The sequence below is a fragment of the Strix uralensis genome, chromosome 7, assembly GCF_047716275.1.
Source record: "Strix uralensis isolate ZFMK-TIS-50842 chromosome 7, bStrUra1, whole genome shotgun sequence".
In the NCBI taxonomy this organism is placed as follows: Eukaryota; Metazoa; Chordata; class Aves; order Strigiformes; family Strigidae; genus Strix; species Strix uralensis.
The window spans coordinates 24,598,420-24,623,145 of record NC_133978.1 but is presented as its reverse complement, the minus strand read 5'-3'; the positions used below and the strand labels follow the sequence as shown (position 1 = coordinate 24,623,145).

Sequence of the window (24,726 nt, the reverse complement as noted above, 5' to 3'; positions counted from 1 at the left end):
AGAAGTCACTCTGTTAGGTTTGTTTTTTTCTTATTTATTGTACACATACACACTGTTTTATATAGGAATAGCAAAATTATAGCCTGATTCACAGTCACTTAGAAGTCCTTTGTTTTACTTTAGTGGGTTTTGGATAAGACTTACTACAAAGGCAAGGTTATATCCTTAGCCGATTTAAATCAATACAGCTCTCTTAATTTCAACACAATTACTCAGTTTGCTCCAGCTGAGAATATGTACACATACTTCGTATTTGTTTCCCTTTCCAAAAGCATCATTTAATGTTTGGGTTTTGGGGGTTTTTTGTTTGTGTGCTTTGGGGTTTTTTTAACATAGTGTTAACATTATTTTAATCTTTTAAAGACACAGAGTCACAGAAATAGTACATAATACCTTTTCCAAATTCACAAAATACCTTTTCCAAATTAATTCTAAAAATGTACTTCATGCAGAACATCTGCAGGTGAAACTTTAGAGGTCATCTGGGAAGGTGCTGTTCCACAGGTACCAGCGAAGATCACAATAGCAGGAATGATATTTCTTCTAAATTAACATGTATCACATTTAGTGTGAGCAATGTGTAGCTGTGCCTTCCTTGAAAAAGAAGGGCCTGTACCTAAGTAGTTACAAGCATCTGTTGCCCCTATTAATGCATGCATCCATATTTAATCTGAAATGCTTGCAAGTAGATTTACTTAAATGATAACCACTTACATACAAACTGCATCTAGCATTTGGTTGTTGCCCAGTATTTGAAATTTACCTTGAATTCCCCAACCACTGATGGATCATCACTGTCCTCAGATTTGCCTCTGTATAGTTTAAATGTATCACAGAAGTCTGTTAAGCTATTAAATTCAGGTACTTTTTCCAATTCACAGTCGTACACCTTAAAAAAATAAGAGAAAAAGGAAAATGAAAAAAGTACAGTTCAGAAATTATCATACATATCAGCTCCACCGTTGTAGCATTACAAAGTGTACTGTAGAATATCTTAAGGAACCAAAGCATTTGGAACTATTTTTATTTTTACATTGAAGTGGAAGCAAATGCAATGTTTAGAGAACATGTTATCAAGCTTCATTTAGGCCTTGTTAAAAACCCAGTAAATAGCATTTCACAAGCTTGTCTTTACTTTCTTCATTAGGTGTATTAGCTGAGAAATGAAAGTAGTCTGGCTTCAATTTTTAACCAACAGACATTAAAAGTACTGATCCTCTGTGTTCATACTTTCTCACTGTGTATGTTTATTTAGGATCTGCCTGGCACCCAAAGAAGTCAAGAATAAAATTCCATTTGACTGAAGGTTAGATTAAACTCTTGAATACATCTCTTAATGTAGTTAAGTAGAAAAGAAGCGAAGATGTCTTCTTAAACCTCTGTTTCACCACATGAATTAGTAATGGACCTTTACAGGAAATCATGTACACTTAAATTTTAAGAGCATTTAAAAAAAAAAGGGCATACCTCTGAGTTATGTTAATTTATTTTATACTGAGCAATACCTTTAAAGTGTCATATCCTTTTTTCATATACTGTCCACATTTTTCGTGTTCTCCTACTGAAGCATAAAATTTGCTCCACCAATCAACAATTTCTTCCTCCTTAAAAAAAGCAAATAAAAAAGTCTTTTATTGGGAGATAAAGCCTCTTTTATATCATGATGTACAGCAGAAACAATGAACAATTAAGCATACTAAAAGATAGTATACTCTGAAACTTACTACCAGTTAAGTAATATTAGAGGCTCATCTCTAAGAGAATTAGACTGTAAATATTAAAGCTAAAAAGATGGAATTTCTCTTACCTGGGTTTAGTTATCTAGTCTATAATCCAGCTACATTGATAGTCAACAGCCAGCAATCTTCAAGCAAGTAATTAATTACTGCTATCTAGATCCCTATCTCAAAGGACTGATTTCTGGAGGTGTGTATACTTCCCTCCTCCATCTTCTGGCTGTGCAGCACAGCCTAGCCACCTAAGTTCTAGATTACTTAAGTCAGAGGACGTGAATGTATGCTTAGCCAGTGCAGTCATTGTTTCAGCTGTTAAGGAAAAACACCATCATACCTGGTATTCATTACAGGAATTACATGACTGTAAAAATTACAGTGAACATATTGAAAACTTTTTCCTGAGGGATAAATGTGCTATTTTGCTTTCAGCATTCACATTTATTTCAAAACTGTTGCCATATAATAACCCTGGGACAGAACTGTAACTGCTCTAACCATACACCAGTCGTTTAAAACCAGTGGAGATTGTCTGTATTGTGACAGAATCTCGCAGTTGGAGATCTACCTTAACGTTTACCAAATACAGTTGAAAAGAAGGAACACTGAGTCTTGCCCTCTTAATATTTCAGTGAGCCTCATGAAATCCTAGATGCTAACAATCTATACATTCCACTAAGACAGTATTTCTGTGGGGGGTTTTATATTTTTATTTATTTAAGTCTGATAATCACTTTGTTCAACAGAGTGCTATTTTCTGTATTTATCCATAGGGATTGCATAATATAATTATCTGCCTTGGGAAACATACTTCAATTGGTAATGAATAGTATTCATTCACTGTGTAAATTTAAAAAAATCTTTAAGATTGTTTGGATTTAAAGAAAGTCTTAAAGTATTATACAGATTATTAAATGTTAGGTGGGTTTTTTTTTAATATTTAGGGGTTATTATTTCAGTCTTTCATATTTTTCCTGAATTTACCATTTTAAAAGTTGATTGTAGGTTTTATGTCAAACATTTTCAGAGATTACTCGTCATCCACATGCTTAAAATGCTAATTTAGGTAGCAGTATTGGTATACTGATTTTCAACTGGAGATCTTATTTACAAGAAAGCAATGTGTAGGTTCTTAAAAGTAGTATACATTACCTTTTCTGTAAGCTGCTCATGAAGATCAATTCATTAAAAAAAAAGAGCAAAATAAAAACAATGGTAAGGATATGATTTGTAGAATTTTATACAGTTAAATAGGCTTTAAAAGTTTAGGTTTTTATATATAGTATGTATTCAGTAATTTATAAATACGTTTGAAGAATGTTCAGACACCATGTGTTTAACTTATTTTTTTTGCTGCTGTCAGTATGTCCTAGATATTAAACTGGAGCATATATATATCTAAAAATTTTAAAAAGCAAGTTTTCAGGACTGTAAGACATTATGACCCTCTGCTTTGTTCATCACATAACAAAGTAAAACTGAGAGAAACTTTGTTTTCTTATTGTATCATTGCAGCGTTACACTCCACATTCTATTTATTGATTTCCACAGTAGCATCATTCCCTGGTTTCCTCTGTGGTTGCAGAGAGCACTGGATCTGATTTATTTCAGATGAAAAATATTTTTAAGAGCACTTACAAAACTGAATCTATTCCAGAGATTCTTTTCCAAACAAATTTCACATACATAAAATTCAAGTGATTTTTTTGCCCTTTTTGAATATTTACTTCTTTATAAAACAATTTGCTAATGCTCAACAGCCTTTTCCCTTTTTCTTCTACTATTGTTTTTCAATTGTTTACAGGCTGTGGATTTTCAGGAGTCTGAAAAAAATGTGAAGAATTATAAAGTATAGTAACAACTAGTATACGTGTCTATAGATCTATCCATGTAAGTGTAGTAACAAGGTGCACAATCCAAAATGCTTCACCTGTTAAATCACAGATGCTGTAATTATGACCTGATAGTCCATTAAGCATAAGCATCATGCATCCCATTTGGAAGCCACGATTAGCAAGTGTGATTTGTGCTAGTATTCATATATCATACCTTGTGTTTCATTTTAAAGGCATAATTCATAAATTTTTGTGCAAAGCAGAAGAAATATGCAAAACATTTTATGAATACAAGCCAAATGCATCAGTAGGTCAGGACATCAGTCTGGTATATCATGCTCATTTACTTCCATTTCTATTCTGTAAGTAATTATCTTGCTGGGATGTTCAGGTCTACTGTATTTTAGTAGTCTTGACTACCTTCAGAAATGGAGCATAATTTTTTTCAGATTTGCATGGGACTGTCAGATTTTCTAAAGGCAATTGGAGTGATTTATTCTCAGAAACCATATCATTAGTGATTTGCAAAACTTACAGGCAGAATTCATGCGGCAATTTTGAATCTTTGCCATATTTTAATTTGACTTTGTTTAAACACTGGTTTGTAATGTTGACAACATGAAGGGTAGCTTGCATAATTATGCAATAATAATTTAAACTCCTAGTTTAAAGCCTTTTCACAAAATATATTGTGTAGAACTCTGAATCTTTCATCTAAGCATAATGTTAGAAGAGTTTAAATTAGGGTTTGTGGGTGGGTTTGTTTGTTTTCCCTTGATATACCTTCAAATGTCTCTTCAAATAATGCACTTGGTAGCTTTGGGAAGAAGAGGTTAAGAAAAAAAAATAAATCAAAACATTAAGACCTTCTTTAAAAATTCCCAAAGCAAACAATGAGTCTCCAATATTTGGATATTATTGTTACTAAAACTGGTAAGTAGGATGTACTCACAGAATGCCAAAACACAGAATAAAATGCCATATAATAGATTTGAGATTTTGGAGTGAAATATTCACATGGTAAAGATCATGTAATGGTTACTGTCCTTTTATTCATGTACCCAGTGACTTCACTGTAGATTGTTATATATGAAGTTTTCAAGATGCTAACACTGAACTGTTAACTTTTTGAACTTCCTGAAATTATGGAAAAAAAATTAAGAGATACAGTGGGTCCCTAGAAAAGTTAGAGTTAGAATTTTATTTACTGTAGATGTATTTTATTCTCCAGAAAGTAGACTTTTAAACAAAGTTTAAATATGAATAGTGTGGTTAAATAATTCCTGTTGATTTTGGTGCATAGATCCCAAATAAGCCAACACATAAAAAAGCTTTTAATAGTTCATACGTATTGTATATACATAGTAAGACTTTTGGAAGAAGGATACCTTAATATTTGTAACTAATCGCACTAGACTTACGAGCATCATCTCCTCCAAAATCTCTCTATGGCATAATTGCCAAGAGAAGTACAGGCTCATGACCACATCACATTAACATTCTTCCCCCATCCGACCCCCATACCAGTCAGCTCCATGCATTAGCTCGGTACATACATACATGCACTGTTGTTGGAGAAGCCATTTTGCTGAGTGCTGTTGACATACTGCTTAAACACTGGAAATTGGAATGTAATTGATGAAATTTTTGCATTTTGTGTCCTCAGGGTGTTTTTTGCATATCACTTACACTTTCCACATTTGTACTTATTGCAATTTGAATTGTTTTGAATATTCCTTCCTCTCTCATATGGATGCTATCACTTTATCTAGTGTTGTAATATATTTGGCTCAGGTGATTTCAAACTCTAAAAGAAACTGTGTTTCACTTTATGTAGCATTTAAAATTTTCCCTCTTACAGTTGAAACCAACTACATGAATTTAATCCATTTTGCCAGTGAGCTCAAAGTGCTAAGTTTTCTTTATTTTTTTAATCTCTTAAAATTTTTAAAGGAAATAAAAATTCTGTGTATCAGCTATAAAGCATTTATATTAGAAAAGAAGGCCTAATTCAGATAAAAGTTAGAGACTGTTCTAAATTAAATATTAAGGATAATTTACATGTATGACGAAAGTACATACAAGAACAGGGTCTACGAGATACTTAAATTAAAGTCTGAATATCTTGACATTAAGATACAGAAGAAGAAATTAAGGAAGAACAATGCAATCAATAACATACTCAAATAGCAGCAAGGGTTCAAAAGTTTATATTCAGTAGTATTTATTTTGGGACCTCTGTAACAAAATAAAAAATTCTGCATTTTTGAAAAATCAAGATTGTGGATTAAGAGCTTACAAAATTACTATACTAAAGGGCATAACTTTTGTGCTTACTTTAAAATAACAGGCCATTAGAAATTTGTGAGAACACCTTCTAGGTAAGGGGAACATTTTACGGTCCTAAAATAAGTGAAAATTTTTTCCTTGAAAATGTACTGTCTGCAATTTGTCTTCACTCATGTTTCAACTCAAGGGTAAAATTTTGCAAGCTGAATTATTTTTTACCTGGACAGTAAAATTGTATTGTGGTGGTCCTGAAAGAATGAGAGCAGTAGAGAGATTCACGAGGCACAACAGAGAAAGAAAAGAAGTGTTAGTACAGAAAAAATGGCTTCATGGTAAGAGAGGCAAAGCCACGACTGTGATAAAATGAATAGCTGAAGGTCTGCGTTAGCATGGCTTTGATTCTGTATCCACCAAAGCATACACCTACTAGCTCCTTTATTTAGAACCGCTCAGTCTGTGCAAGATCAGGCTGCTCTAACCATCACCAGTGGACAACTGGGTAACATTCTATCATGTGCTTTCAGTAGCTGTTGAACAAGTGAGTTCATTCTTAAACTACTGGGTGAACTTTACCATGCACAAAAAGCTGTAGTTTGATGTTTACTATATGAAAACAGAGGTTAAAATGATTGACATACTTCCTTTGCTTTCCTGTCACAAAGTATCTTTGTTCCATCTGGCTTTCCAGAAAGTTGCATATGTTTCTGACAATTTTGCTGTCTAGATAGCTTCTCAGAAATCACAGATCTGAAGAAGAAAGGCAAGCATCAAATTTTAAAGTTTACCTGAGCTGCTAGCAGTGGCTGTGTGTCTTCCATTTCAATTACTGTATCCCGACGAGGTACAGCAGAGAGTTGACCAACTGTAAGCCAGAGATTTTATTAAGGCAATATAGTGTAAGAAAAATATCTTACTGAACATTTTCATCAGATTTGAAAACCAAATAGTTACAGAAGATGTAAAATAATGCATTGGTTGTATGTTTGATCCTCTAAAGAAAGCTATTATTTTCCATTTTTTGCTAAAAATACACAATATATTTTTGTGCAGGATATGCAAACATTTCTCAAATATATAGAATTAAAAAAAGAGTAAAACTTGGAAAAAATATGGAGGAAAATGTCAGCATTGTGTTCAGAGCATTCTTGCTGGAACTGGATCATTACTTTGATACTTAGTGCAGGGGTAATCTGCAGGTAGTTAAATTCCTAGTTGGTTACTAAAGAGGAACTTCAGGGAACCAGCGCACTGAGTCTGAGAGTGGACTTGCCTTTGCATTTGGTCCTCTTATGCTCCACAGAATACTGCACTAATTAATACTCTGAGTTAGATTTTTTTTTTCTTCAGATCGTGTTATCTCCAAGTAAGTACACAATATGAGATGGCTATTCATCAGTACAGTATTCAGGGTAAACACTGAAGATAGGTTATTCTAGCATCTTGTAAGAAAGTAGAACTTTTCATTTTCCAGCTGTTTACCTTTCAGTTGTGGTGCAATGTCTTCTTTAGTAGTGTAGGGGTCACAGCGAAAGCTTTCCAGTAAATCAATAGTACACTGTCCCACGATGGGCTTCCGTCCAAATGGTCTGTGGTCTATTACTTTAATAACAAGAGATGGACTGTATAACTCCTCTTTTGGCAAAAGCTAAAAATGAGAGGGTAGAGTTTGTTTATAACGCAAACAAGGAAAATGAAGAACAAAGATTTCCCCCCTAAATGAGAGCTGTTACTTCATTTATTTAATATTGAACTACTGTGTTCTATAGCTGCATGGTGAGTGAAAATCTAACCTTATATTATTGTTCAATAAAAGTCAGTAAGAATAATTTGAATTGCCTTAAATCTTGAATTTTCTTGACTCCTGCACAGCTCCCATCCTAGCAGTAGGAAAGTAGCCACACATCTACAGGTAAATTGGTGCCTTTTCAAATAAATACATATGTACTGCACTGGATTTTGCATATAAAATTATATAATTTATCAGTGACCGTATAGACATGTTTACATGATCTTTACTAGAATATTCAGTAAAATGGTTATGTTAAGTCAAAAAAGGATGTGCAAATTTTTCTGTTCATTCTTGCATAACAAATCCTTGACATTTAAAAGTATGGGATAACTGATTTTGCTATAGATAGCTGGTATACAGGCTTTTTTGCAACGTACAACTTTCATGAAGAGAACGGAAGATGGAAAATTTGGTGTCTTTTTGAGGTTTTTGATCACCACAGATTCTACCATTTCACCCCCACATTCCACAATGAGACTCGGAGACATAACAGGTGCCAGTTGGTAGTTTTTCATGTTCCGCAACCCCCAAGCCAGGATCTGTAAAATAAAATCCAGTATAAGCAAAAGTGGGAGAGATATCAATATGCTTAATATGATACTCAAAAAGTAGGAAAGAAGAGACAAAGCCCTTTCAATAATAAAATGTGAGTGGCAAAATATTTCAAGGTTGTTGTTCTAGGAAAGTTAATGGAAAAAATGAAACTCAAAAACACTTAAAGAAAAAAATCCCCCATATTTCTCACTATGAAATATTTTTTTTTCTTTAAGCAAATACACAAACATGTTATCTAGAGGATGAGAAGACTGTACTTGTATTCAGTTAGTTTAAGAATAAGCCACACCTCAACAGCAGTGAGTTGAACTACTGGTCTGATTCCTTGAGGTACCATGTAAAGCTTTGGTGCTCTTTGTGATGGAAGAATTGGAAGGTTGGCACCACCCTATTAAGACACAAACGTGAGTTTTAGTTTCTCTCATCTTCCTTAAATGAAATACCTTGCAAATATTAAGACAGTTCTTTACATTGTGACTCACCATGAAAGGATATATAATGTATCATATTATATATACACACAAAAACATATATATAAGAAATAAATACCTTGTCCCTCAAAATTAGTTCTGCAGCAAAAAGAATGTCTCCACTAGCTTTGCCATTATTTGTTACAGGATACCAGAGCAGTTTTGGTGTGATGTCCTCCTCTGGAATTAACTTGACCATGGGGGAACAAACACTTCTTCCAAGGAATTCATCTTTACCCTGCAACCCAAAATAGCAATCATAGCCATTAATGTTATTCTCAATTAATATAAGTAAATAAAGAAGCAATCAGGGTAAAAAGCTTTCACCTACCACTTGGTCACTGTCAAAAAGTTCAATAACAACATTAGGTGGGTTTTGGGCTACTGTCTGTGGGTCCCCATAGATCTCAATTTCATTAAATATGAGAGTTTGGTCCCATGTAGGATTTAATGTTGAATGAATGATTTCAGTTGTTTTGCTTTGATGGAGGAAAGAAACATGAGCATACGGATCTGAAATATCATACAAAGATTAAAAGCATAGAGTTACAGACAAACAAAACCCCATCAAGCCACAAGGTACACAAGCACAATTTTTATCAAATATCGTATGTTATTTTTCTTCTGTCACTACCAGTTCTATAAGCCATTCTATATAAAACATAAGCCCATACATACACATAATTTACATTTAATAGAGCAAATTCCATTTGATTACGAAATAGCTTGCTTTATACAAGTCTTGATTAACAGAGTAATAAATGAAAATGATAAAACATCTTGCAAATCAGAAAAAGAACCTGAAAACTAAAATGAAATACTGGCTATACCAGTTTCCTCTTAAATATTGTCTGTAGAAGCTTTTTTTTCATTGTCTCCATTGATATATAACTGTACAGTCTCATAAATAATACAAAGAAATAATTCTAGTTCCGACTAGTTGCCAGACAACAAATTCTCCCAGGCTATATTGCTCAGATCAAGCTTTGGTTTCAAACATGCTTATTTATAGCAAGCTCTTCTTGTGAAACAGCTGAATGATTAAAGTGGTCTAGGCCCAGCGTTTGGCAGGTCTTTAAATCATCAGGAGCTCTGTAGAAGGTATCTGATGATGGTCATTAACATTTCCTCTACAAATTGCAATTACTAAGGACTAGAGGCTATTTTAAAGGTTATCTTTAGGTCAATTCAACAGCTTCTGGCTAGATACCTGATCAGTTTTACAAAATTTGGCTAACTCTTCAAACTAGTTTTTAGAGGAAAATAAAACGTAGATGTGCTAGTTTATGTGTGACTGCATCTGAGGTCCCTATCTTGAATTCTACATATGCAAATTAGAGGCATGTATTATTGTTTCTTCTTATTGCTTTTAAGTGCTGCATATTGAAGTAAGACCAAATACACACAGGCAGCTGTACAAAACCCCCCTCATTTCAGAAAACAGCACTAAAATATCTATAGCTCTATATCTTCTGTAACACATTAACAAGTGCATTACACTTAATTATTAATTAAAACAAGGAGAAAAGGATGCAAATGGAGGTTGACGGGGAAAGAAAATTCTAAGCTGCTCATTTTATCTTTATCTTTGGTTGAACTTATTTAAAGGAAGTGTAAATTCATATTCCTACAGAATTTAATTTCAATTTGCTCTTTGACTTCCTGGTGGAATTTTAGTTCTAATCAGCAAAAATTAAATACTTGATAACCTAAGTATTGAATTAGCCTGACTACAAAGATGCCAAATGGATACAACGCTGTTGGAATATGTAAGAGCTGGAAATAAAAGGGCAACAGGTACACTTGTATAAACAAACAAAAGCCATGCTTAGTAAGGCACAGTGCAGTTTTCTACAAGTTCATCTCAGTAATGAATGAATACAAAATCCTGAACACTGAGAGGCAGCTGGTGACATAACAGCCATCCAACTTTCTTCATCCTTGCTTTTGTGCAAGCTTTCTGCAGGACAGCTTAGGAACTGTATGTGGGCTTTGGTTAGAAGGAGAAGCTAAGGCATAGGGAAGGGATTGGTCATGGGAAATTCAGACCTTATTTGAATTCCCACTCCCTCACTGAGAATTCACTGGCAGCAGCAGGTGTTGCACATTCAAAGCACTTCCATTTTGACAGCTTCCGGGGCAGTATTAACCAAATCTGGATCATATGTAACGAAGCTGAGACTTTATGGTATAGTTTCAGTAGCTGGGACCTATGCACAGACCTTAAGGATTTAAGATATTCTATAGCTAAATCAAGTTACTAGTTCATTGCAGAAGTAGGTTTTCTGCACCATTAGCATGATTTTTCCATACCTGAAAAACTGTCTTTGTCTAAAGCCATGAGGTTTCTTGCCTGGTAGACATAACAGCGAAGGTGGTAAGTATATACTCCTGTATCAAATAAATAAAAAAGAAGTCAACTGCATTATACAGGCTTCTTTTCTGTAATGAAGATACTTCAAGTTTATAAAAATTCCTTACACATTTTAATTCAAGCACAAGCACTGTAGTAGGATTTCTGCTTTTATTTTCTGGTGACAAGAGTACTAATAGCAACAACCTAGCACCTGAGAACATTTGTTCCAACACAACTTAAAGCAGAAATTAAAAAAAAGAACTAACACTGTTTGGGCTTTTTTCACCATAAGATCATCTAAAAATCCTTCTATTAAAAAATTCCTGTTTGAAATGGTGTGATAATCTAGTTCCTCTGAAAAGAATCAAGAACTGGGCATTCCTGTGCTTAATTTAAGTATTCACTACAGCACTTCCAGGGACCTAGGAGCTTCACATTTTTAGCTATTAGCTCTAGAAAATTATTGCAATTGCAACTCTGTCTCTTTTGGCTAAAAGATTTAAAAAAAAAAATCACCACGGGCAAGGTGGAATAGCTTAAAAGGAAGATGTGAAAGCAGCCCAAACCCAGGACAGCATGTGGCTAAGTTACTACAGCTTTTCTTTAAAAGGTATCAGCTCTGACCCTTTTAGCCCTTGGAAAAATCTGAGCCATTCATAGCCTCAATGAGCTGAAACCTCTGAACTCTGGCAGGAAAAGGTGCCATTTTCCTCCTACAGTGGTCATTATTTAAAAGAAACCACAATAATCTTCCTCAGCTTCTGAAAGACAAGATTTAAGATTTAGGCACCCATTCCAAGCAGGGAGATCAAGTGTTGTTGAGTCCAAATAAAGACAAGTGTTCCAGTCAGAGATCCTCAAAAAGGATATTGAGTCTCAGGAGTGGATGGGATTGGCCTCTATTCCTATTAACTAACACTGGTGGCTCCCATCTCAGTGTCCCTGCTTTTGTGAATCTCATTACAGTGATTCCAAGGCATTTAAAGCCAATCCAGGTTGGCAAAGTTACAGTTTTGTTCACTTTGCCAACTCAACTACATGGTCTTACTGCTTCTTCCGGGTCAGGAATTTCTTTGACCCTGCATTGAGCTGGTTAAGTGAGCTAAAACAGCAAAAAATTAACTGTACATACATCTTCTCTGCTGGCTTAGCTCCCTGCATTGTTATGGAGGGACCCTAATGCTAAAAATGTATCATTTAAGACAGTGCTGCAATAGTTAGCTTTAGAATTCCTGTCTCATACAGGTTTTAAAATGTCTGCATGACAGTGGACTGAAATATCAAAATGACTAACTGTAATTTTTCTTTTACTAGCCTAAATAGGGCCCAATCAAGGATCAGACAGTAACTATAACAGAAGGCATATAAACCTAGATGTAAACCACAAAGAATTACAATTCTGTTTGAGACCAGGGAGAAACAGACATGATTTATACGAAAGGAATTGTTAAAGAACCTACTGTCAAAGTAGCAGGAAACAAGCGGTGTATTGGCACCAAACACCTTTGTAGCTGACTCCTTGGTTTTATCTGAACTCTTCCCTTCTCCATCATCAACACTAGTGTCTGCTCCCTGAAGTTATATATAGAAAAAAAAGTTACTGCATGTTTACAAACCTGATAAAAGTGGACTGTGTGTGGGAATATACAGATTTCAGTCTCTCTTCCAGGACAAGGAGAAATTTACTTTCCTGAGTAAATGTGTTCTAAAAGATGTTTACTCATGTCCAAAGGTCATTTCTTGTTGCCATTGAAGCTGTGCAGAAATCAGATCCAGTCATTTCATCTTAATTTTCAGAATGTCTTATTTCTGGAGATACACTAGCTACCCATCAGCTCCTAGTGAAGGAGAGGTTGCAGGTCTTCTGCACTGTGCTGAGAACTGCAGAGAATTGCTCTAAGGCTTTGTCCTAGCAATAGCCCAGGAAGTATAGTCAGAAAAGAAATTGAAACACAAATTTTTAAACTCTGTAGAACCAAATTAAGTGGAGGAAGAAAATGCTGACAATGAATCATGGGTCGACATTTGGTGCCAGAAAGAGAAACAAACCAAGAAAGAGGTGCAAATTTTTGTCAATGCTATACCATCAGACTCAGATTCATTATTTCAGAAAAACAAAGTAGCCTCACATTATTTGCTCCAATTTGTATTTTGGTAGGTAGAGCTTATCTATGAAGCTGTGTTAACCTGAAAACTTGAGAAATAATTAAGTTCTGATGATCTATTTCTGATGTATGACATTCTGTCTTCTCCAGCACTTTGCTATCCTTTCTTGTGTTTGATTGTTTGAGCATGTAAACGTTAATCAGCGGCAGCTATTTCAGTGTCTGTTGTTTCTTGTGCTGATGTTAATACATTTAAATTATGTGCATGAAAAGCTTGAGCTATCTTTTCACGTACAGAAGGCTCATGTAGTAATTTGGCCTTTTGCTCTAAACCTCACATAATGTAATAATAAAAATAATTTGAAAAATGAAGTAATAAGCATGTTATGCAAGAGTCTCTACTCCGACTTCACTGGTCCCTTTCAGACTTTAAACAATTTAAACAATATAAACTGAATTAGTTCCTCAGTTATATATCAGTTTAACAATTCAGGGACTAAAATAGCTGGTATACTTAATTGTTTATTTACTGTAAATTAACAGATTGAACTTTCAAATACTTTTGTGATACTCCATCCCTTACCAAAGCACCTTCAAGTTTAAAGATAGCTGCTGCACCATGTGTCTCTGAGGGAGCCATTTTTCGTCTCCATCGTCTTCGACGGAAAGTATCAGAACTGCGTTGTTTCCAGTGAAATTTCCAGCCAATCAAGGAAGCATATTCCCATCCTTCTTGATCTTCATATGATGACATTCCCTGGAAGACATAAATCCTTGTTATCTACGGTATTGTACAAATGTAATGAAAAAAACTGGCACGTGCTCTGGCACACATTATAATCCCCTCATAAACCAAAGCTGGAAATATCAATTTACAAAAAGACAAAGAGGAGGAATATAATGAAAACATACAACGTTATTCTGGATTTTTTTGTTCAGTATTAAATTTTTTCTTTATTCAGGAAATGAGTAATGCCATGCAGATTTTTTAAAAAAAAAAAAGAAACTCAGACTGTTACACTGTGCAAGTCTCTGACTGCGTCTCTCTTCTGCTTACCCTTCCTGCTGTTACTGCTTGAGCTGGATCTCTCTTACGTTTCCGCACCAGTCTTCGTCGTCGATGTGTATGGTACATTTTCTCTGCAGCAACCCATGACTTTGGTTTAGAGTCTGGAGGAATAGTAATCCCATATTCCCATCCTGAAACAGAATTGATTATTTGGTATATTTCCAGAAAGACAAGCAAGATACAAAGAAGAAAAGCATGGGAAATAGTTATTGTACCTTCAGAGGATCAAGCTTTAGTCACACAAGGCTATTTGATATTGCAAATCCTAAATGGCCAATAGCTAGAGGGCAACTGATGACCTTTTATGATGATGCTATAATATATATGACAGTAAAAATCTCAACATTAAAACATATACAATACATTTTAAGTTCTTTTCTTTGCGTTCTTGTTTTTTCAAATGTTAGGTGTATTGATTTTCATACTTCACTGCAGGGAAAACTCATCCTCAATTTTAAATAAGAGTGGAATGTCCTGTGTACTCTTGCAATTCCAGCAGCTTGGCTTTTAAAGGAACACCAACTATCTGAACTTTGATCATAAAGCTGTAAGAACTGGTAAACCTGTTACTGTATTTTGGCTCTACATATTATAATTCAGTTTTCAGGTATCTATGACTCAGACTTTTATTTAGATTGATCTCTTATTAAAAAATTACTGCAGACTCCTACGAGAGATTCCAGTTAAGACAGACATCAGTACTCTTTAAGATAAAATCTTTTTTCTACTTATTTAGCTATTTATTTTGGTTATATTTAAAAGTAATAACTATTTGAGAATTTTCACCTGTTTTGTAACAACTTAAAATTCATGATAGTTTTGCAAAATTCAGGGCTTTCCAGAAACTTCTACAACCTTCCCTTTTGCTTTTATTATTCATTTTGTTTTCGAACCATCAAATCAATGTCCTATAAATACTTTGCTGTGAGAGATTGACTGCTTTTTCCTATTGCTGTAGAATCCAAATTATGGTCTTATGAGGTTGTTTATATCACAACTTTCTACGCTGGTAACAGTGTAATTTAATGTAAGTAACAAGCAACTCCAGGAAAAATGGTGGCTCTATGCATTTAGGATTTTCTAACCTGATCAGATTAGTAGTACATCTAATCTGACAAACTCTGTCTAGCAGTATCAGATTCTTCACAGAAAGACTTTGAAGTCTTTTTCGTTTCAGAATTGCCTAATAATCAGTTGCATACTGTTAAGATTTCATCCTGATCAGTCTTGCATGGCTCCCTTCTCACACAAATTCAGTGCAGTTATTGCACTCTGACAATGTAGGAATCTGTCACACACTTGTGTGGGGTGTGACCAACATAAAAAGGTTCCTGACTTCCTTTGGTCCCCAGACCTCCTGATTCACCTCTTAGCATTGCTTGGTGACTTGTGCCCTGGCTAAAGGCTCCCAGTTAAATTACCAGGTAGATCCAAACCTGGCTTTGCCACATATTTGTGGTGCAATTAGAGAGGCTTCATGTCTCAACTTAAGCTTCTGACTTCTCTAAAAAAAGCAATTACTGCTACTAATCCACATCTTACAGGCCCAATCCTAACCACTGGACTGCATTAACACTGGACTTGGGAAAAATGTTTTGGAAACTTACTTCAAACAAGGATGGGTTCGATTTCCAAGCACACTGTTTATACATATAGTTTTCCCAACTGGAACCTCTCATGTTAGTAGATTGTTGTTTGTATTAGCCTTCTTTTTTTTTAATTTGTCAAAGCTTTTGGCTCAAAATTGTCATCTGCTGCTGCAGTTGAGACAAATGTACAGCTTCTCAGAATATGTGATTTTCTCTCTAGTAGGCACTTATAAATGCATTTATTACATATACTGTTCAAAATACCGGTCCCTTTTGATCCAAGAAAGGCTCAATGAGAACAGTGAGTTTGATGGAACAGTGATTAAAATGGAAATGGAGAAAGATGCAGACAACGAACCCTTTCTCAATGTCACCTTACCTGATTCATTAAGCAACTGTTATCCAAGTATTTCCTTGACATTTTTCCACAGGGCAACCACTATCATGCTCAGGACATTGCTACAATCGTGACATATGTCCTCCTTCAGTATAGACTATGACAGATAAACAGTAATTCTTACCGTGCTCATCCACTGCTCGATTTAAATCGGATTTCCAAGCATCATCTTCCCACATCCATCCAAGAGGACATGTGAACTCACGTGGTGGTGGAGCTTTTTGTCCATTCTTTTATATGTAGGGAAAACATAACAGTTCTGTGCATTAATAGATTAAATTCACTGTGTAGCAAATCCTAGAACTTCTTCTCTTAAACCTTTACTTTTCCAGTGAAAAAATATGTCTCACCACATCTGTGTAACTCTCTTCAGCTGCTTTCCATTCCCCTCCAGGATAGCGACTCTCATTTTCATACACTTCATCAGTAAACTCAGTATGACCAGCATCAGCTTCAGTCAACAAACTGCAAGTCCAAAGCAAGTATAATACTAAACCAGAGAACATCTAGAAACAGTGCACAGCATGTGCACATGTGCTGGAATTCTGGATTGTCCATCTTTGTGAAGTTCTATTTATTAGTACAGTTTTTACAGTTACATTTCCTTAGAATGTCTTCCTAAAACTGAAGCAACTCCAGTAGTAGTAAGCAATAGGAGGAACATTACTCATAAGAATGAGTGACTATCAGGAGTGTTTTAACTGCTGTTAAGGATCTGCTTTCAACACTTCCTCTTGGAAAAAGAAAAAACATATATTTAAATGTAGGAAAACCTGGACTGCACATCACAGTTATATGCATCTCTAATTTTTATGTATCTACCTATGCACTAAAATTTGGCAATGTACTTAATTTTGTTCTCCTTTATGCAGTTGACAAGGCAAGCAATCAGGTGGCTAATATTTTTCTAACTTGCAAGTGAAAGAAATAAGAGAACATTAAATCAGACAAAATAGCCTTGGTTTCCACTTGTGCTTAACTGATTCAGTTCTAAAGTTCTAAAGTATGTTCTAAAATGCCATCTGCTGGTCAAATAAAACCATGCAGATAAAACCATCCAATAAAAGCAGATGCAGGGCATAAACACACTTATGCATTTTAACAGCAGGGTTTTTTTCCATTATTTGAGAAAATATCTCCACGTCTGTTATCGCTTTTCTTCATGTCAGATTATTCATTGAAGTAAAAACTATTCATTGAATATGAAAATATATCCATCTATTCAGACGTATAAACTGGTATGATTTTAAAATGGATCAAATAATAGCACATATTTTTCCCACAGTTTTTCTATAACAACAGTCCTGTACTTTTTTTACCATCAGAACATGAGAATTTAAAATGGGCTGAACCTTTTCTTTTAAGAAAAAAGAAAATAATCTCTTACTCATGCTGGCTTTTGTTTATGAAACAGATAATTTACCCAGTCTGGTTTTAAGTGTGGCAACACAAATATCTGAACTGACACAACTCAGGAGCTGAAAACCTCTGACAGAGCAAGACTGAACCTCTTAGAGCCGGAAGAGGATTGAAAGCTCATGAATTCGGTCTGCCAGGGGAGGAAGTGTCATATGGTAGCACAACCTTAGGCTCTGAAAACAACCCCTGCCTTGAGTCAGTTTGAGAAATAACCTGTGATTGTTGTTTAACAAGGGCAATGGAACTTCTCAAAATTTAGTGAAATAAACACAAAAACCATCCACTATATGTGAAAGACCATGCAAATGCTGTAATGGTTTTGATACAACATGTACTGCAGATTTACACAGGATGTTAGGGTTAAGTTTCTGTCTATGGCAGATCTAGCTATCTAAGGCTCTTGTCTGAAACCATCACAGCAGGATGTGAGAAACTCATATAGACCCAAGTGATCCTCACAGTAGCTTTCTAGGAAAGGAAAACTATTATTATCCCTTTTTTAAAGATTGGGCACTGAGACGCAGAAAATACAAGCAATACGCCCATCATCACGTGGGAACTTCTAAACCATAAGCTGGTTCCTAGAAAATGGATGCATTCTTTCTGTTGTATGTTTTATTTTACTTTTTTAAAAAGGTAATGTTAATTTTAGTGTTATTAACTAGCTTTGACTATTGGCTGGCTTTTGCTGTCCTGGAAAGTTCAGCTTAATATCTCTTTCTCAGCCAAGAAAAGAGAGGAGCTTTTACACTCTGAGATTAAACTCCTTTATTCGTGCCTGCATAAAATTAAAAAAAAAAAAAAAAAATCTAACCTTCTTTCGGGGTCAACCATCCATTCTCCTTCCCACTCCCAGCCCTTTGGGGGCAGAAAATACTCTCTTTTCAGTTTCATTTTTCCTGTGACGTCGGAAAATTTGTGGCGACCAACAAGTCCTGAGGTACCCCACTTTCCAAAAAGAAGAGCCTGATTTTCATACTGTTTGAGAAGAAAATAAAAATCAGTACCTTAAAAATAATAAAAAGCTTTTAGGAGGAAAAAAAATGATGTATTTATGTAACTGTTACAACCAAAACATTCTACAATATGTTTATATGTCTTCTTTCTCTGAAATTAAGTACTCCCTTCCCACATTACTCTGCAATGTCATCATCAATTTCTTTCTTTCATTTTCTTCTGTGCTGCCTGGTAAACAATGATTCCATGGCTAAACTAAACTGTCTTCTCAATTTAATGTCTCTCTCCAACTACAGTCAAACTTCCTTCAAATTAAAACTTTGTTAAATAAAATACCATTACATCATTCAAACATCTTTCTTCTGTTCCCTAAATGCATGATCCTCTCATTCTTTTACATCTCAAATCTTCTTCTATTTATAATCGCTTCTTTCGTAACATGTAAAACTGAATTACAGTCTTATCATGGAAGCTACCAGGGGGGTGATTCTGATGTCAGCCCAGTTTATATAGTATATTTCCCTTTATGCTAATGGGATTATTTGTAGTTTATGATAGTCTTGAGTCTTCTTGCTCTTATTCCTGTAAAATTGTTGGATTGCTGTATGAAGAGCAAAAAATGAGATATTCAATAGCGTCTTAAAGGGCTTTGAACATCCATTAACTATTTTAAGTGACTTACTACAGCACTACTAAATATTTAAGCATAGATGCAATGGTGAAACAAGCTTCTTTAAAAATGTCTTGTTTCATTAGCTATTGTATTGATATTGGATTATATGCACCATTAGGTGATGGAGCATATAAAAGACATCTGCCGCTTACCCTTATCATTCAAAATCTCTATTATATGCTGTGAGACTATTTCAAGCTTTTTTATTTCAAATTTGTTAACTCTTACCATTGAAATGTTATCATATTATAGCCTTTTGTCAGACAAATCTACTGGCTTCGACCAGTTTTTCTTGTAACAGTAAATTTTCTACTGCTATAAAAGAACCATTATTAAGCAAAACCACTTGTATCCAAGTATCATTTGTAGAAGTGAAGAAGCAATTAAAATGAAAGGGTTATTCACATGCCAAAACATAATGGTCTAGATCCCAATCTTAATTACACTGATAAAAATCTAAAATGGATGTCTTTGAAATCACTGGAGTTAACCAGATTTTTACCTGATTAACCAGCTCAGAATCTGGTCTGCTGAAGTTCATCTGGTAGGCAGAATGGACTTGATCATTAATTGCCTTGAGCGGCTCTACTTGTTTCAGTATAATAAATAGTACTCTCCCTTTCTGCCCCGCATGCAAAAAAAAAAAAAATTCAAGAGAGCTCCAATATCATTGAATTCCTAACACTCACGTCCAAGTTTAAAGTAAGAAAACAATGACGCTTACCATTTCTGCAAAAACACTGAACATTCCCTCTGCAAAGCTATTAAACTTCTTTTCAACTGCACTGAGCCCAAGCCAAATGTTAATTCGCAACTCCACAGGCATTTTGACATCTTTCGTCTTGTCCTGTGGGTACTGGCACATGAACAAAAAAAGTTACACTTTGTTAGCTTATGCAGGTATTGTAGCTTTTAAAATATATACAATAATATAGAGAGATGAGTAATAATACATGATTTATTTATCGCTTCCTGTACTGCATTTCCTTAAAAGCCAGTAATAAATAGTTCAGGAAGGAACATTCTTTAAATGGTACCTGCCTAGGGCATGTAAAAACCAAACACAGTAACAGCAGTATCATTCCTATTCCTGTATATTCTCACCCAAGTTTTATACAGCAATGAGTTTTTTATTATGAGGATAACTTAAAACTTCAATGTTGATGTTAGTGTTTCTTGTCAGGTGACTGGAAATGCAGAGGTTAGTCAGAATGGTTCACTAAATATAGAAGCAATGCATCTTATCATGCATGATAAGGGGCTTGCATAAAAACATGAAGATACAAGCTTATCTGCATCGAAGCATTAATCGGTATAACTACTAGTACATTGACAAACTCTGTAAATGCTACTGTTCTACAGTCAGATTGCCTTTTTTTTGGTTAAGTTTATTCCAATTAAAGACAACATAAACTTAAATGGATAAAGGAATTCCTATTCAAGAGTAAGACTCAATGCAGAGAGACATACTAGGGAACTTCAGGGTGTAGACATGCTCTGTATTACTTGCAGGAAACCATCCAAAACTTTGAATAGGTTTTTGGAACTTCTCTGACTAATTCCCTCTGAAAGTCTCCACATCCAACCCCAAAACACCAACCCCAGTAACACTTTAAAAGTCCTATCACGATTCTGAGCTCTTTCTGAAAAGCCTCTGAGTTAAGGGCTGATGCTCGTTTTAACTGGCTTATGATGAACTAACTTTACATTACAACTTCTGTGATATTTTGAAGAAGCTACAAGCAGTTGGCTTTTGACTGTCCTGAGTTTTGACACCTCATTGTTCACAGTTTGCATGTTCCATGCTCATGTCAGAAGGCATCACAGTTTAGGGAGTTAATTATTTTTTAAGGGGGCAGGGGAGGGAAAGTACCTTTAAGAAGATTGTTTGGGTCTTTCCACAATATTTACCAGATGATTCGGGGCTCGTTGTGGAATACAACACTTGGTGTGCAGGAACCCGAGCATAAGCCAGTCTTTTCTCCCCTCGGATCATCCATATGATTACATCAGGCATACTGTTTTGTGGCTGTGGATTATTCGTGGGGAAAAGAAAGTTAAGAGTGGTAATTAACTATGTTAAACTACTGTAATGCTTTGACAACAGAAACATAAATTAGGATTTATGTCAAAGGATTTATCACTTAGAACCAATAATTAACATGAATTTGTGATAAATAGAGGAAATTGTTTTCTTTGCAAGTAATGCAATATATAGTTCTGAAACAATAATTTAAAATACCATTGAGATTGTTGGGAAGCAAGTAAGTTTTATTAAAAAGACCAATTCCTGTATCTTTTGCAAATTTTTCTAGAAATGTTTTGTGTATCAATTCCTTTATGGTGACCCTAGTGACTGATCCTAAATGCTAATGCTTTGGATTGACCTGCTACGTATTTAAGTGCTTATAATGCTTCCATGTTAAGGGTAGATCATCATAAGACTTTTAGCAGAAGACAGAAACAGCCTACTATGTTTTTGCAGTTTCATGCACACCTTTGTATGCTAGCTGCAAGTCTGCCAAATTAAGTGCTCTTTTTTAAAAAAATCACTAACTTTCCAAAGCAGAGGTGACAAAGAAAAAATAAAACATCTCTACAATGTTGTGAAAACAAATTACAAGATAACCAAGATGAAGACATAAGATGTTGCTGAAAATTTAAAAACCACAGAAACAAACAGATTTAACTCTGTTAGAAGTTGATTACTGTGGCTAACAAGCTGCAGAAGTACAACCTATATCCTGTAGTCCCAGAACCAGCAATGTGACTTGCAATTCTGCAAGAAATGAAAGGACATAATACTGTCACTTTAAACAGAATAGAGTCTATTCAATAAATCACAGAGTGGTTACTTCCCAACACATGTTCTCAGTGAAGACAGCTAACATACTAGAACATTATATTTAAGTAAATCCTAATTACAGAGGGGAACATGTTTACTTGCGCAGCATCTAAAATTACGATTCTAAGGAGAGTGGATATTGCTCGATCAGGAGTGAACATTACACCAGTTTGTGTTAGACAGCTATTTCTAAACTAACTGAACCACTGGTATTGTGTAGTACTAACCTCTTCACTCAGTTGCAGTAATTTATCCAACCAATCCTCAATTTCTGTCAGAGTGGCTTTCACATCAGTAGCTTCGTTTCTCATCCTTGCTGCTGCTTCTCCAATCTGCTTGAGAGACTTGAGGCGCAGTTTTTCTATCTGAGTGTCAAGGACTGTAATATTAGATTTGCCTTCTATGAGGGGAAATGGTTTACTGAAAAGAGAATATTTATTATGGTTAATAATCTAAGTGGATTTTACTTAGCCATACACTAAATACAAACATGCATATAGGTGGCAACAGATTGAGTGCTATTATTTCCTGTGATTGAAACCCACCGAAATAGTACTACAGCATCTTTTTCTGCAGAAATTTTCACCTGACAAAGTGTTTATAGTAAGCAAGGGAAATTCTGTGCTTACAGCACCAATGTGGAATAGCTCGAGGTGTATGCTTTAATGTAATTGCTGCTAACCAAACCAAGCAAAATCCATTTCCCTATATATTCAAATTAGAAAATTACTGTCTCAGAATGTACATCTCAAAGATGAAATCAGTGCCTTCACATCAAGATTAGGTTCCTTTCCTTCACTGGAAACTGTAATTTCTCAGAAACTCAAGATACAAGTGCAGCTTGTGTCTATGGAGTTATCTAACCCTCTGTCAAGAAAACGTCAAAGAACCCTAAAAGAAATCCGTGACATAGAACTTCTGAGTCACCAGAGGGCAGAATAACTATTCAATGGAACCAAGAAATCCTATAGCATCACAGTAGAGCCCAGGAAAAACAAGCTTTTTTGATTTGGTGGAGGTTTGAGGAAAAGGCAGCTTTTCAAAGACCAATGAATATATCCCTTTAACAGAGTTCATTAAGAGGTCTTTAATATGATACTTAAAAAAAAAAATTCCAAACAGACTGCCAAGTTTGAAAAGACTGACTCTTCTCTGACTTATTTTTAATGACAAGCCATGCATTTCTAAGGGCTTTGATCCTGCAAAACCTTGATAGTGACTATTGTGCCTTCCACTATAGTTCTACTAATCTGAATGCAAGTGCTGCCTGCCCTGGGTGCAAGTACTTACACATGAATCAAATATACCAGATCAGAACTTCCAGAAAGTCACCTCATATTAGGTTTAAATAGTTCACTGAAAACTCTTTCAAACTCCTAACTCTTTTAAACTTTATCACGACAAGGAAAATTGTTCTATGAATTCAACATAGGGAATTATGTCTTTGACACAGGTTTCATGAGTTTGCTGAAATAAACCATAAAGAACATTGTATCCTATGAACAACAGGAAGCTCATCTGGTTCTATATCTAGGTGCTGTTGCGCCATAATTGTTGAGTGATAAGATATTTTATAAAATAATGGACTGAATTAATAACAGTGCAGATGTGTGTCAGGAGGATGGGTTGACATAACTGATATAAAACCTGAAGTTCCTACACTCACTAGATGGCTCCACGTGACAATAGTTTGCCCTTCATATTTTGCTTTCCTAAAGTATGTCAGTTCTTTAACTCTGCTTTCTTCCAGATCACAACAGGTATTCTGTGAAGTTACTAGTTTATATTTTGACATTAGCTTTCTATCATATAATTCTTTGCTAGTATATACTGACCTCCACTGTTTGCTTTTTCCTCTCTTCACTTTTATATTGGCTCTACAGCCTGATGAATTTGTTCTCTCACTTCATGTTCTGTTATTTCCTCTGATGGATAATAACTGTTCTCTCATTTTCCCTTTCCTTTTCCTGTGCTGTTTCATCACCTACTTAATGTTTTTCAAGCATCTCTCCCCATCTCAATGTCTCCTTCTATTAATGTCTCTTTCTCATCTAATTCCTTACTTTCTAATTCCTTATTTTCCTTCAAAACCCTAAGTACTGACTCCTATTGCCTTCTCTGAACACTCCCATATATACAGACATGTTGACTAAAGGTTTATTCAAAAATATCATCTTTATGGCCCTTAAGCTCTAAATAGCCTTTAATTTTTTTATTCTGGGTTTACCAGTAAATCACAGAATTTCTTCTCTCTTCAGTTTCAGAAATAACATTGAAACACGGGTAAACAAAAGTTACATGAGGAATTCTAAACTAGGCAAGATGCTAGAAAGGCAGCAGAGATTCACAATTTCACATTTTCAGAACAGTCCTGCCTTAGATTTTTTCAAGAGATGCTGTTTTATTACTGTCAGTGACTAAGATAAAGGAGAATTACAAAATTAGGTGCTGTTTTCCAGCAGAATTACAAAACTCTGCATGCTGGTTTACTACTTTCAGAGACTTCTGGAATTCCAGTTCTCAGGTCAGTTCAAAGGCGTAATCAGTTTTATAGTCCTCAGAATTTGTTTTTTGACTTAGTAAAGGCAATAGCGAAGATTCTGAGCAGGCCTAGTATGATAACGTAAGAGATAAAAAAGGTACTT

At 35.1% G+C, this 24,726-nt stretch overlaps 1 protein-coding gene across 2 annotated transcripts in view; it reads right to left on the bottom strand.

The window, feature by feature from the left end:
- The window catches only part of MYOF (myoferlin), a 71,348-nt gene that overhangs the window by 9,133 nt on the left and 37,489 nt on the right, over positions 1-24,726 (bottom strand). Inside the window, exons 23-42 of one of the 2 annotated variants that reach the window (XM_074874944.1) lie at positions 22,309-22,501; positions 21,110-21,265; positions 19,961-20,092; positions 18,421-18,584; positions 16,538-16,652; positions 16,312-16,417; positions 14,190-14,332; positions 13,716-13,889; positions 12,488-12,599; positions 10,985-11,062; positions 9,003-9,184; positions 8,751-8,909; positions 8,491-8,589; positions 8,024-8,185; positions 7,337-7,502; positions 6,643-6,719; positions 5,129-5,185; positions 2,886-2,897; positions 1,506-1,604; positions 764-889 (exon numbers count right to left, since the gene is read on the bottom strand). In XM_074874944.1, coding sequence (XP_074731045.1) covers positions 764-889; positions 1,506-1,604; positions 2,886-2,897; positions 5,129-5,185; positions 6,643-6,719; positions 7,337-7,502; positions 8,024-8,185; positions 8,491-8,589; positions 8,751-8,909; positions 9,003-9,184; positions 10,985-11,062; positions 12,488-12,599; positions 13,716-13,889; positions 14,190-14,332; positions 16,312-16,417; positions 16,538-16,652; positions 18,421-18,584; positions 19,961-20,092; positions 21,110-21,265; positions 22,309-22,501 — 2,512 coding nt within the window. The remainder of the gene's footprint in view (positions 1-763; positions 890-1,505; positions 1,605-2,885; positions 2,898-5,128; positions 5,186-6,642; positions 6,720-7,336; positions 7,503-8,023; positions 8,186-8,490; positions 8,590-8,750; positions 8,910-9,002; positions 9,185-10,984; positions 11,063-12,487; positions 12,600-13,715; positions 13,890-14,189; positions 14,333-16,311; positions 16,418-16,537; positions 16,653-18,420; positions 18,585-19,960; positions 20,093-21,109; positions 21,266-22,308; positions 22,502-24,726) is intronic. The other variant, XM_074874945.1, reaches the window with a different exon arrangement.